Source organism: Cucurbita moschata, unplaced genomic scaffold (assembly GCF_002738365.1).
Source record: "Cucurbita moschata cultivar Rifu unplaced genomic scaffold, Cmos_1.0 Cmo_Scf00044, whole genome shotgun sequence".
Classification (NCBI taxonomy): Eukaryota; Viridiplantae; Streptophyta; class Magnoliopsida; order Cucurbitales; family Cucurbitaceae; genus Cucurbita; species Cucurbita moschata.
Window position 1 is genome coordinate 2,885,560 of NW_019268560.1, and position 13,152 is coordinate 2,898,711.

General features: G+C 37.4%; 3 protein-coding genes across 5 annotated transcripts; all 3 read right to left on the reverse strand.

Moving 5' to 3' along the window:
* Positions 1-41: 41 nt before the first annotated feature.
* LOC111434062 (dof zinc finger protein DOF5.3-like) lies at positions 42-566 on the reverse strand. The gene has a single exon (XM_023071354.1). The coding sequence runs from the start codon at positions 564-566 to the stop codon at positions 42-44; it is 525 nt and encodes a 174-aa protein (XP_022927122.1).
* Positions 567-1,037: 471 nt separating this feature from the next.
* Positions 1,038-5,642, reverse strand: LOC111434248 (protein SMG7L-like). Of its 3 annotated transcripts, none has more exons than XM_023071648.1 (6): positions 5,111-5,642; positions 4,387-4,525; positions 3,720-4,307; positions 3,513-3,635; positions 3,255-3,424; positions 1,038-3,165 (listed from the first exon to the last, which is right to left on the reverse strand). In XM_023071648.1, exons 2-6 carry the CDS (start codon positions 4,432-4,434, stop codon positions 1,440-1,442), a joined length of 2,655 nt encoding a protein of 884 aa, XP_022927416.1. In that variant the 5' UTR covers positions 4,435-4,525; positions 5,111-5,642; the 3' UTR covers positions 1,038-1,439. The 3 variants fall into 3 exon arrangements, with proteins under 3 accessions (XP_022927416.1, XP_022927418.1, XP_022927417.1); XM_023071650.1 differs by having other exon boundaries at positions 4,387-4,474; positions 5,109-5,642; XM_023071649.1 differs by lacking the exon at positions 5,111-5,642 and adding an exon at positions 4,896-5,099.
* Positions 5,643-9,170: 3,528 nt separating this feature from the next.
* LOC111434386 (VQ motif-containing protein 4-like) lies at positions 9,171-10,389 on the reverse strand. Its single transcript, XM_023071851.1, has one exon. The coding sequence runs from the start codon at positions 10,151-10,153 to the stop codon at positions 9,389-9,391; it is 765 nt and encodes a 254-aa protein (XP_022927619.1). The 5' UTR covers positions 10,154-10,389; the 3' UTR covers positions 9,171-9,388.
* Between the last annotated feature and the right edge of the window lie 2,763 nt (positions 10,390-13,152).

Consider the following 13,152-nt stretch of genomic DNA (forward strand, 5'->3'; position numbering starts at 1 on the left):
TTTTTTTTTTTTTTTTTTTTTTGAAGCAGTCTAACAAGAAATCAAAGGGGGCGGGCATAGGGAGGCAGATGATCATGATGATGATGATTTTGGACCAAATTACAGCATTCATTTTCAGTTTCTAAGCTTAAATTTTCGTAATTACCTGCAGAGCAAGAATTGATGGTAGTCCACATCGTATTATAAGCCCCCACATCCACATCCACAGCCACAGCCACAGACGATTCATTGAGAGTAGAGTGATACCCAGCACCGGAATAGGAAAGAGGTCCACCAGCATCTAGGGCGAGAGACGGCGGCGCATTGAGGGTGTCCGGAGAAGGGGAAGAAAAGGGTATTGCTTTGGGGCGCTTTTGTTTTCTAGAGCCGCCGCCAATGGGGACGTTACGGAGAGTGCCACCATGAGTCCAGTACCTTCGACAAGACTTGCAAAAGTAACGCGGCTGTGAAAGGCTGTAGTTATTGTAGTAACAGAACTTGGTGTTGGAAGAGTCGCAGCGAGGGCAGTTTGGTTGGATCAGTGTGGGTTTGGTTTCTTCATTGGTCGCAGCTGCAGCCCCTTGCATTATTTTCTAGCTTTACCTCACAAAACGAGTATGTGGGTATGTATTTGGTAAGCTATTTGGTTGCGTGGATGTGAAGGGAAGGTATTGACTTCGGGAGTTCGGGGCGCATGCTAAGGGGAAGCGTTTTTGGTGCATTTGGAGCCTCGACGTGCCCTCAACAATATTTATGACTCCACATAACTCCCCCATCAAGTTGTGGTGCTGTCCAATTTGATTTTGATGATAGGATTGGTTTAAGAAGTGTGTGAGGACAATATCTGTTAGCGCTAACTTGGGCTGTTACAAATAGTATCCCAAGGGGATGAATTGTGAGATCCCATGCAAACTACAAGGACATATTGTCTATGTCGCACTCGAGGCCAGTGTGTGCCGAGGTGGACCAGTAACCAGGAGCTATGGATGACTGTGCAACACGAACATGCTGACGAAGTTCAAGAAAACAGAACAACGTAGAAAAGGAACATGCTGCTATAGAAGATCTATTAACAAAATATCATATTTTATAATCTATGAACTATGAACGAATCTGGAGTATAGTTGAATGGATAAACGCATCAATTACCATCCCAAATCCCAAAGGTGGTTGATGCAATACCAACCTTACATTTTGGCAGAGAATTCTTCAGCTGTGTGTTCTATGAAATGCAGAAGAATAAGGATACAATATCTCATCAGACATGAAGCAATCTTGTTCAATGTTGAGGTGAGATAATTATATAAATACAAATTCACTTGAAACTAACTCACTGCAAAGGGGTGAAATTCTTTCCAACTTTCTATACGCCTATATACAAAACCAAACTCTTTCATTTGACAGTTTCTGGCTTCTGGAAACAGCAAATGTTGAATGATGATCAAAATCTAACAAAATCCTCAATTCCCCATATAGGCAGCATCTTTCTGGAGCTTCCATTCTCTATCTTTTAGGTGCAGCAGAAGCGGCGGCGGCGGCGACACAAAACCGTGGCCGAGCATGTGTTTTTGGTTGTCATTTGCGCCGTAAGCTGAAGGGAATGCTGGATGGAAAAATGGACTCTCCATATTGATTGTTGGATTAGAAGCCAACTGATTCCCTATTTGATACAAATGGTCATACCTTGAAGTATCATTTCTAGAGGCATTGCAGGGAACTGCCAATACTTGATTACTCACCCTATTCAAATTGTGATTCTCCCTATATTGGCGAAGCCATTCAGACGAACTCATTCGATGCGTGGACGAACACATGTTCGTAAAACCAGTAATCAAGGGACTATATTCATTTGACAAAGTATCATTTCGGTCCACGTCCCTACAGATTTGGCCAACACAGATTGTAGCATTGGTACCATTAAACCAAACAGCATCATCAGGTAAACAAGGGGCTGATGGTGCTGGGACAGAATAGGGGGGAGGAGGAGGAGGAAAACGATACGATTTTCCAGATTCACAGCTCGGACTCGAAGCACAATTCTCGGTTCGACCATTTATAAACTCCGGAGTTAACTCATCAATGGGCTGCAAACCACCATTTGTCCCTTTTTCTCTATCAGTGTTAATACTAAAACCCCTGTTGAGCACCCAGGCACTAAGTGAGGGGGGCCCTGTACATATGGAGGCTTCTGATATTTGATGTACTTCTGCATCTGTATGAAAAGTAAAGGGATCCCTCTGGCCCTGTGTCTGTTCTATAAGTAGCGACGTAGCACGCCTCAAGCATTCATCAGAAGATATCGTCTCAGCCTCGTTGCTTTTCGGTGAAACTTCGTCGCTCCCTACGATCGAGATTGGTGCAGAATTATACCTCATGAGCGGATCGAAAAGAATGACTTCTTCATCTTCAACAGGGAAAGATTGAAGAGTATCTTTCTCACAGACATCCTGAGTTGGCTCTTCCAGTTCATCTTGTTCTCCTGTGTAAAAGACCTTCCACGTCCTATCATAAATTATCCAGTTTGGAGAATCATTAGCCATATTGCACACTTTGGTGGCAACAACAATTATGCGGTAAGCACGGTGTTTTGCTCCCAATTCAAAGTTGTTCATGTGTTCCCAGTGGGATGAGAAATCCAATGGTTCGTGTGCAAAGGCTAAAGGTGTGAAGCCTCTTAACTCATAGTCTTCCCACAGAGGGACATCGAGAGAACACTCTGCCTCAGTTGTATTAATACTCAGTCTCTCTAAAAGCTTCACATAAACACCAAAAAAGTAAGCCATGGAGCTTCTACTTTTTTCACCATAACCATATCTTACTACTTCATCAAGAACGTTCGGTAACCACTCGACGAAGACGAGCACAGCGGGTAAAAGAGTGCACGAATTCAATTGGCTCGCCTTCAAACATCTCTCAACTAGACGTCCCATGACAATAAAGGTAGCAACCAAAGCCAAGTGAGTCAGCTCAAGTTGGTGCTCATCATTCATATCAAATTTGCTAAAAAGATTCTGTACCATGAAGATGAACACAGAAGCTATTTGGATGGCTCGGAAAGGACCTGTTCTCACTGAATCCAAAAGCTTATAGGACTCTAATGAAACATTTAACTCAGAATCATCTAAAGACAAGAGTTCATCCAGCCATCTCATCATGGATGAAAATGTACTTATAAATTCCTCCAAACTGTAAAGCATGAAACAAGAGTTCATAAGACAAATCCCCTAAAAATGTAACAGTGAAATCCGTACCGAAAGTTCGAGCGACTAACGTACCTGGATTTTATGAAAAAGAAACCCAATGTTCTGATGAGCAGAGGAAAAAAGTGTGTCTCTAGAGATTCGTGATCGTCTTTTGATTTCATCTCGAAACAGCACTTCTCGGATGGTCTTAGGAAATCGAACTGGCCATCCTTAGAGAGGGAAGGCAGAAGAGATGACCTATTCTGTTGGGTCACTTAGTTAAACATGTATAGAAGGCCTAGAGGATAAGACCCAAAAGGTAAAATGGAGTACAAAATGAGTATTACTTACTCTTTCAAATAGTAAAATAAGGTTATCCCAAGCATCAGGAAACGGTTCTTTGGCTGCAGAACTTCTCACACAATGATACATAGCAAGAAACTGATCGTTAACATATGTTGCCAATACAGCCAACTGGAAAGAAACATGAACAAATGAGTAAAACAAGTAATAGTATCTGATATCATGGTTGGAAAGGTCATGAGATTATAAGATTACCTGATTATGGGGGTTTCCACTATCATGCCAAACCATTGTTGCTTCCAAATAATGAGTAGCAGCAGCTAACCACTTGTGGGAATGAACATCTGGTTTTTCATGTTGTTCCATGTACCTAGCAAGATCCCCAAGGCAAACCAAAAGACGGTGACACAAGAATTGACATGTCTTTTTCTTGTTCTTCGGATCGATACCTTTCGAGACATCAAATGCTTTATACAACAAGCCTTCTATTGGAACCCCACAATATTCTCTGATTTTCAATATCAGTTTTTGGTAGAATTTTGTTGCTTCCAATAGAAACAATCTAAATTCTGCAACATGATTGTTAGAACTTTGTGTTGTCCCCAACTTTGGGCTCTCTGCATTTGCAGAGCTTCTCTTTATCCTTTTTCGAAACTCGTCGATGAGCTTGTAATGAAGCTTCCACAGAGAATATTCCACATCTTGAAGCTCTAGTTGTTCGTGTTCACTCATGAAAATTCTCTCGTAAATTGAACAAACTTTGTGGTATAGATCTTTGACATCTGAATGCGATGTCCCTTTTGAAAGGATTGATGATGTCAACTGCTTTTCCAAGGTTACAACCTGAAATGAACACTCATATTCTTGAAAGAGTGATAATTTGCATAAGAAACAATATAGAAGAACTTATGCACCAAATTACCTGGTTAAGCAATTTCTCCTTTCTGTTTTGATTTGTAGTGGTAGTCATGGTTAAAATTGAGCAGCTTAGTTAAAGGTACACAGATGATTGAGTGATTGAATGGTTGATGAGAAGATTGTATTATGAAAGCCAGAAGGCTCTGTATATAAGAATATAAAAAGATATTCCTAAAAATCTGGAGGAAAAAAAAAAAAATTAAATCAAATCAACTAAATTAAATCTAGATTTAATTAGATACTAACATCTAAACAAATAATCAAATAAGTGATCTTCAACGAGAAAAACTCCAAAATCTGATGTTAAAAGACATCATTTCAACAAGGGGTAGAGCCAAAAAGAACAAAGGAAAATCAATGGTGAAGTGCTGCAAAGAGAAATTTGGGAACAAAATGAAGAAACATCCCAAAATTAGCACGAGAAAATAACTTGAGAGGAGCCAAAATTGAAGCCCAGGTGAAGAATTGAACTGTTTGAAGAGTAAAATCAGTAAACCAAGCACGCAGGCTTACAAGTTTCACAATCCATGGCTATTGGGTGTGATTGGTTTAAAGGGTGTTCCCTAAAATCGAACACCAACTTTGAAGAACAAGAAGATGAGTGCATCAGACACCAGAAAAGAAAGATTTGGAGGAACCCCACATGAAGTGAAGCAAAAGAGAGAAAAGTAAAAAGGGATAGTAGAAATTAGGGGAAAAAAATAGAGATAGTGAAGAGGAAAGGGCACCTGAGGAGAGAAGCAAGAAGTAGGCATCAAAAGCTTTGACAAACCTCCATCGCCATTAAAAGAATCAGAGCAAATATATTTGAAGCAGAGACCAAAACAAATTATCCACCCAAAAGTGCACACTTGGAGGATAGACAGAGACGGAGAACAGAAAGCTATAGGTACGTAAGAAGCGTAGAAAGCAAAGGGTGAAAGCAAAATAATAAGAAAAGAAGAGAGAAAGCAAAAGGGTGACCATGAAAAACAAAATCAAAAACAAAATTTTAGATATCAAGTGGGATTGGGATTATATTTTTGTTGTTCATAGAAAAGTTCATAAAGGAAATGAAGAATAAGTGGCAGTGGCCAAACACTCTTGTAAACCAAGCCAAATGAAGTAGGATTTGTTTTGGAGCTCAAAACAAAGCTAAATTATGCTGATTTTGGACAAAGTTGTGTCCTCTTTAATGGGGTTTGTATCAAATGCAGGGAGGATCATCTGGGCATTCTCAAAACTTAGAAATCTGATATGAAATCCATTATGGGAATTGGCAAACAGCCTAACATGGCTTCTGCGGTGGTGGAGTTTGAAGGGAAATTCCGTATCTTTAAATGCTCTGAATCAAATGCACAATAAACACAGTCAAAGTACTACTTTTTACTATTCAACAATAAATTTAAGTTTTTTCATGAATTAAATCTTAAAAAAAAACTCAACACGTAGAAGAGAGAGAAAATGGAAAATGAAGGGAAAAAATCCCAAGAGAGTAAAAACGCCTAATTGATGCCTAGGTGGTCTACGTGGTGGTTATTAGGTACAATCATCACTGGGTATTGATTGTGTACTCTGTGGTGGAGTGTTTATGGTGAGCTCTACATCTATAGCCGTTGGATTGAAACAAACGACACTCTCAAAGATCAGTAGCTGTAACGGGAGAATGGGGCCCAGGTGATGATGGAGATGATGGAGGCTACATCTATAGCCGTAGAGTGAGAAGGGTCCACAGATCGTGAATGGGATTCTCTTCTCATTTATTATTCTCATTTTTCTGGTTTCAGCTTATTCTAGCACTTTCTCGTGGATTTATTTCCCACTAATAGATTCTGAGAGAAATCAATGGTTGAGTTTCATCTTTTGATCCAATGAAATTTTAGAAGAATGTATATGGGTTCGATGCTCGGTTGAATGGGTGACCCGAACAACCAAATAAAGTTCACAACCAATTCATATCTGGTTTTTTATTCTTTAATTATTAAAAAAAAATATATATTTATCTGCCCTATATATTATATTAATAATCAAATTTTTATAAAATTTAAATATTAAATATTTATAAGTCACAAAACATTCGTTATATATTCTTAATCGACTCTTTTAAGTTAACCGAGTTGACCCATTTAAAAAAATGACAACTCACAATTTGGATTAAATTTTTAATTTTCCAAAAACTCAACCCATTTCCAGACGTGTAAGTTTTAGGTCTTATTGGGCTTGGGCTTAGATTAGTTTTAGACTCAAATTCTTTGGATTTGGGAATGGGCAAAAACCGAGTTTGGGCTCTTTGTTTCCGGCCCAACCCAACTTACATTTTGTTGAACTAAATGGGCTAGCTGGTCATGTAGTATCTTAAGAAAAAAAAAATTATATTAATGACATCAATTTAGAACTATGATACTTGATATTAGACTTATTATGATATCAATTGAGTTCCTAAACTGCGTTAAGTGAACAATTTCGACCATTTATTAAAATTACCTTTGAAAATCATTCATGTATGTATATAGACTTCATCCATTCCCAATTTAATTCTCTATTTCTGGTCACGTTCTGTGTTTTTGGGCCTCAAAACAGGCCCAATTTGTTGTGATCAGGCCCAGCGACCCAGTGGTCCACCCTCCAATTAAATTCACAGTTAATGCTCTCCTTTCCTCTGCAATAGAAATGAAGCTTCTATTCCTTCTGCACATGGCTGCGCCTGCCCCTGCGCATTCGTCGTCCTCCAACGACCGCCGGCATTTGGGATCTCTCTCATGCCGACTGTGCCACGCCTCCTCCGACACACCTGGCTTCGTCCGTGAATGCATTAATGACGAAGATGAGGTATTTTCATTTCAAACTTTATGATGATGCTAGCCTGTATGAGATTTAAACACCATTTCCACACTCTCACTACTATTCTAAGATTGCATATTACGTTACTTTAATTATCTTGGGAATCATAAACCCTGCAATATTTACATAATTATTCAATTAATTTACTGGGAAATTAGAATTCTCCAATATACAATGCCCTAAAAACGGGGAATGCAGATTAAACAGAAGAAACAAGAACAGGAGAGAGATAGAAAGGATGGTGTAAGCAGATATTTGAGCATAAACTGGTAATAAGAGGAAAGGGGATTATGATGTGGTTGGCAATAAATAAAGAGCAGAAATTCAAAAAAGATGCGTTTGGTTGGGTGGGACATTGTTAGTGGGAATCTATGCCAACGCTCAAAGCCTTTGAGAGGGAGAATGAATGCCTTTATATCATCAATTCCCCATCCATTGCGTATTCCATTCCTTTTCAACAACAACACATCAATCATCATCCCCCTCTCTTACTTTACTTCACTTCACCATCCCCACCACCACCATTCCCCCACTTTTCTCTTTTGTACACACCGTCCATGAATGGTGAAGCGTTCGAATTGCAACGACGTGAGCGGTTTGCTGCTTGGGACGTCGTGAGAAGTCCATTGAACCTTATCATTTAGAGGAAGGAGAAGTTGTCACAAGGTTTTTGTGGGTGAACCTGTTTCGAACTAACATCTTCATCGATATAAGACCATTTTGGTAGATTCTAAAGGCAAAAAGACATGAGGGAGATGTTGAAGTAAAGAAGTTGACCCTTCTTGACAAGGGTAGGGAGTAGGGTCGTTTTAAGAGGCAGGGAGTGATAGCAGTTAGAGAAAAGTTTCAAGATTGCAATTAATGACACCCACCAACATATAGGAGTGTGTCAAAAAGTATACCAAAAAGCAAACCCACAACAAGAAACACCACACTATACTATCCATATAAAAACAATCAGCCAAACAAACAAACAAACAAACAAACATCACTGAAAAAGAGCACCATGTTTTCTGGCTTTCCGCCTCCCTTTCTCTTTCTTCATCACAACTCCCACTTCCTTTCCCTCCCGTGTCCCCATTTACTTTGAGCTTGTTTCGGCGGATTGTTCAGTGTCAACCAAGTAGGCCACCATAAGGGTTAAGAACAAAATATCCCTACCATGCCTGCAAACTCTACTCAGGTCATCACTAAACACAGCCCTATTTATTGTTCCAGCTTCAACGTCCCCATTTGAGTACCTTTTCTGACAGGGAAACTCCTCGTTTTATAATAGTTGTAATGTCCTGTTCTAGAGAATAACTCATCATGGATGCTTCCTTCCTACTTTGAAAGCTGCCCTAAACTAAGATGGATGATAAGATTGCTATTGTTCAACAAAAAGTGTTGACCAGATTCACTTCCATCTCACCTAAATCTTCTTCCAGAATCAATTTTCTAATCCTATCAGGATAAATGATCACAAGTTACTTCAGGCCTCAAACATGGAATATGGAGCACAGAGGAAAAAAGAGAGCAAAAAGAAAGTTACCAATGACAAAAGCTTACAAGATACAACACAAAAGGTAACAAAAGGTCAAGATTCCACGCCCAGCTTTTACTCCTATCGTTGAAAGTTAGAGCAGGGTCGAGGCCGCTTTTCATAACCCTCCCCCACACCACCCTTCCTTTTTCCTCATTCACCTGCACCACACTAATTGCTTTGCCAATGCCAAAATCATAGTCTTCGTATTTATATTGCGTTTATTCAGTGGTGAGTGTTGACTACATGACGAGGAGTAATAATGGTAATCATAACCGATCGGCTAAACAAATTTTCAGATATGGAAAGGGATTATAGCTCATCCCTAAAGTTGTTTGTAAACTGTCGTCGGTTTGAAGGAAAAAGAATCCGATAGAACCTTAATCTTAAGGAAGGGGGAAACATGATTGAATTTGGGGCTAAGTTTTTTCTTCTGGGAACAAACAAGGGAGAAAATGGGGCTAAGTTTTATTCCTTTTTTCATAAGAAAGGATACAGAACATCAAATTTTGTAATTGAAGCAACAATCTATCACTCTCTTGAAATATATCATTACAAGCCTTACCACTCTCACCTCCTTTTGATTATCATCAAATGCCATCACCCAGCAGCAACATATAAAATTGAAAATCCCAAAATCCTTAGAGGAAAAGAAAAGAGCAATTCATGAAATGGATGATGAACCTGGCACTCTAGGAGATGTCATTGGGAACAGTGGCAACAGCCGAGGCTCGTAGTCACGAGGAGTGGTGGTCGGCGATGGATGCAAGTAAAACCCCTTTTCTTTAATCGCTTTCTCTTCCGCCTCTGCATCCAACTTAGCATTCCCATTCTTCAAGTAGCTACAATTCGCCAACCCAGATCGATCAAACGGGTCGGGAATCAGCGGCGTGACAGGACTGAGAGCGAGCGCCGGAAAGTCCAGAATACTCGGAGAAAGAATTTCAGGTTTCCTCGGAGAAAACCCCGAATGAGTAGTGGAACCGAAAACGGGAAACACCGGGTTAATTTTAAGTTTATTCATAGAGTTCCTACGCTCGTAGAGCTTGAATCCAGATTGCTGCCTTTTGGGTAAAGATTTAATAGGCGGAATGTGCGTTTTGGACACAGAATCAGAGTTGGAAGGCGCAGCAGCAGGGTTAACAGAGGCTTGCTTGGCGGTTTCAGGGGATCCAGTGAGCATTTGAACTACTTGCTTGAAAGAAGAGGTATCAGCTTGAACAAAGGTAGTGGGGTAAGGGTTAACAGATTCGGATCGAGTGATGGGTTTGGGCGAGTGCAAGTGATGCGGTGGAGGCATGAGTTGTTGGAGTCCATAGCTGGTGCTGCTACTGCTGGTAGTACTGTGAGTCATGCGGCTACTTGGAGAAGGAAGGAGAGAAGAAGAAGAAGGACATGGGTTTTCTTGTAAAACTGAAGAGGATTCCATTGAAGGGTTGTGATCAGTGAAGAGGTTTCACAGAGAGTTAGAGAGAGAAAAAGGGGAAGGAAGGTGTTGAGAAAGAAGCAGAGGCGTGGTGAGTGGGGTAGATGAGAGAGAAAGTGATGTTCTTATTTCTTACTGTCTCCGCCTCTGCCTCTGCCTCCGCCTCTGCCTTCGCCGTCTGGTTCATGGTTTGGTAAGAAACGTTTTGGAGGGGACTTTCTTTTTACTGCCTTACCTTCAAATTTCAATCATTCATATTCATCATCAACAACGCGCCTTCTTTCCACGCCCCTTTTCCCCTTATTTTTATTTTTTATTTTTTTAATACTGAAAAACAAACTATTAAAAATCATATTTATAAATAATGAAATTCTAGAGATGTCCATAACTTCCATCGTTACTTATAACAGTGGTCGACAAGCATTAATTAGTTTTTAATTTGAGGGTTACCAATTATAATAATCATTAATTAAGTAATTAATACTTGATTCATAATTACTCCGAAAAGGCTATATTTTAATGCAAATAAACAGAAATCTTACCCCTTCGTAACTGGAAGACTGAGTATTTTATTAAAATTAGACCTAAGTTAGGGTCATCCGCCTAAATAATTTTTTTTTATAAATGAATAAACTTCAAATTATTTTGAAAATAAATACAATAAATTAATGATTGTCAACTTTCTACCTTAATAATATCAAGCATTTGGGTCCCAATTCATAACACCGCTTTTATGGGTTTTTTTTTTTTTATTATTATTATTAAGAAAAAGAAGCTTTATAATTTATATTGGTTTGGATTTTTAAAAAAATATTATTTTATTCCACAATATTTAGACGTATTAAAATCTTGGCTTTGTGCAGATTTCATTAAACTTTCCAAACAACTCTCTTGTCATTTTTAATTTAAAAGAAACATGTTAGACATCAATATATATATTTTTGTCGTATTATTTATTAATTCAATAATTAATAAAAATAACAACAAAAATTAATGTGACACTTGAATAAAAATATATATACTTAAATTAATTGACCTCATATATAAATGAAAATAGTTTTAAAGATATGATACATAAAATAATTGATAGATACTACTCATGTTAGTAAAGCAAACTTTTTAATAACAAAAACTTTAAAATTAAATTTATTTAATTTATGCAGTCTTATATTTATTAATTTATAGGATAGTTTTTTACTTATAAAAATACTTGAAAATGAATAAATAAATTATATTGTAGGAATGCAAAAATTAATATGATATTTTTTAGAATATCATAATTATTTTACTGAAAATAAGAACCAATACGACAGATTCTAATAATTCAGGTATTAAACCAACGGTTTTTTTAAATGCAAAACTCAATAATTAATATATAACGTTAAAAAAAAAAAAAAAAATAGCAACAGTTTTGGAATGTGAAGAATACGCGCTAATGATGAGAGTGGGGTTAGCAGAACTTGGTAGTGCGCGGTATTCAATTGGCCGAGCTGAGAAAAATTGGACAAAGAAACAAAGACAGAGAGACAGAGAGGTGGAAAACGTCAAGAAAAGATTCAAATTTTCCGCACATTGACGGTCTACAGTCTCGTGGCAGATTCGGTAATATCACCAAATCAGAAGGTCATTTATTGACACCCATTATTTTATTATTTCGCAAATACGCTTAATTTTACCCTCTATTTATGAAACGTAGCCCCCAGGTAGCAAAATAATTTTAAATAATACACAAACATAAAATGCATATAAAAAACATACGATAACTCTATAAAACCTATGTAACACATAAATTACATGTCGTAATTTTAAAATATTTTAAACGGCTAAGGTTTTTTTTTTTAATTAAAGGATATTACTGAAACTATATTTATATAATTTAATTAAATAAAAATAGGAGGTTAATTTGATTTATGGAATTTAATTAAAATATCTTATGCTTAGTCACGCCTATTGGATGGAAAATATGGGGAATAAAGCTTCTCTGTCCTATTATTAAATTGAGTGGACAATAAGTGAGCAAAAATACCTACTGTTATTCTTTTTTAAATAAAACAATAGTTTAGTTTGTTTATTTTGTTTTTTTAATGTCATTGTGGTTTCTAGGTATATTGCAATAGTTATTTTTTAAATTACAGAAAAATAATTAAACAAAGTTATTCCCTTCAAAAATAAAACAAAAAGAGTTTGATTACTTAATATTTTTCATTAGACAACGTAATTTATTATTGTTAAAATGGAGACATTTTTTTCTTTTTTCAGAAAATAAATTGTAATCAATAAGTCCGATAAATTCTAAGCCCAAGCTACGAGCCTAGGGGAGAGAAGGATTTAGGCATCGACCTTGACTAGGTTAGCAGTTTGCTAATTAGGTGGCTGAACAAGATAAGGGTTAGCTCTATCTCAAACTAACCTACGATAAACTATAATGTTATGATTCATTAGAAGTATTAGAATATGTAGTTTATGTCTCTCATCTCTCGAAAAGTCTAAATTTACGGTTCGAGGCACGTGAAAGTGAAGTTAGGAGCATGGTTGCATATTCATAGCTATTAATTTGATTCAACTTCGGGGCATTTGAATTTTGAATTTGAGCTATATATATATATATAAATTATTTATTTATTTATTTATTGTTCGTGTGGCAGGAATCTTACCCCACGCTTTCTCTTTTTTCTTTATTTACTATCAATTTTTTAAATACGATAGAGAGAGAGAGAGAAGAGAGGTGAATCCAATTCTCTTCCAATTTTCAATGTTTTTTTTTTTTAAATAAAAATTGAAACTAAATGCTACAAAACGGAGAAGGGACCACGGTTGTTATACGGTGCGACACCTGTAGAGGATTATTATTTTGAGTGCCCATTTTGGATTCCATCTCAAAATGCGCCCGCTCCGCTCGCCACGCATTTGCTTTACCCTCGCCCCCACGGATCTCATTCATTCTTTCTATTCTACTTTTTTTTTTTTTTTTTTTAAAAACAATGAATTCAAATCGGTACACA

Excerpts from the sequence above, each read along its gene's own strand:
- LOC111434062 (XM_023071354.1), bottom strand. The coding sequence starts at position 566 with ATGCAAGGGGCTGCAGCTGCGACCAATGAAGAAACCAAACCCACACTG.
- LOC111434248 (XM_023071648.1), bottom strand. The coding sequence starts at position 4,434 with ATGACTACCACTACAAATCAAAACAGAAAGGAGAAATTGCTTAACCAG. Across the intron at positions 4,308-4,386 it reads AGGAGAAATTGCTTAACCAG|GTTGTAACCTTGGAAAAGCA; the intron begins GTAATTTGGTGC and ends TGTTCATTTCAG. Across the intron at positions 3,166-3,254 it reads TTCTTTTTCATAAAATCCAG|TTTGGAGGAATTTATAAGTA; the intron begins GTACGTTAGTCG and ends CATGCTTTACAG.
- LOC111434386 (XM_023071851.1), bottom strand. The coding sequence starts at position 10,153 with ATGGAATCCTCTTCAGTTTTACAAGAAAACCCATGTCCTTCTTCTTCT.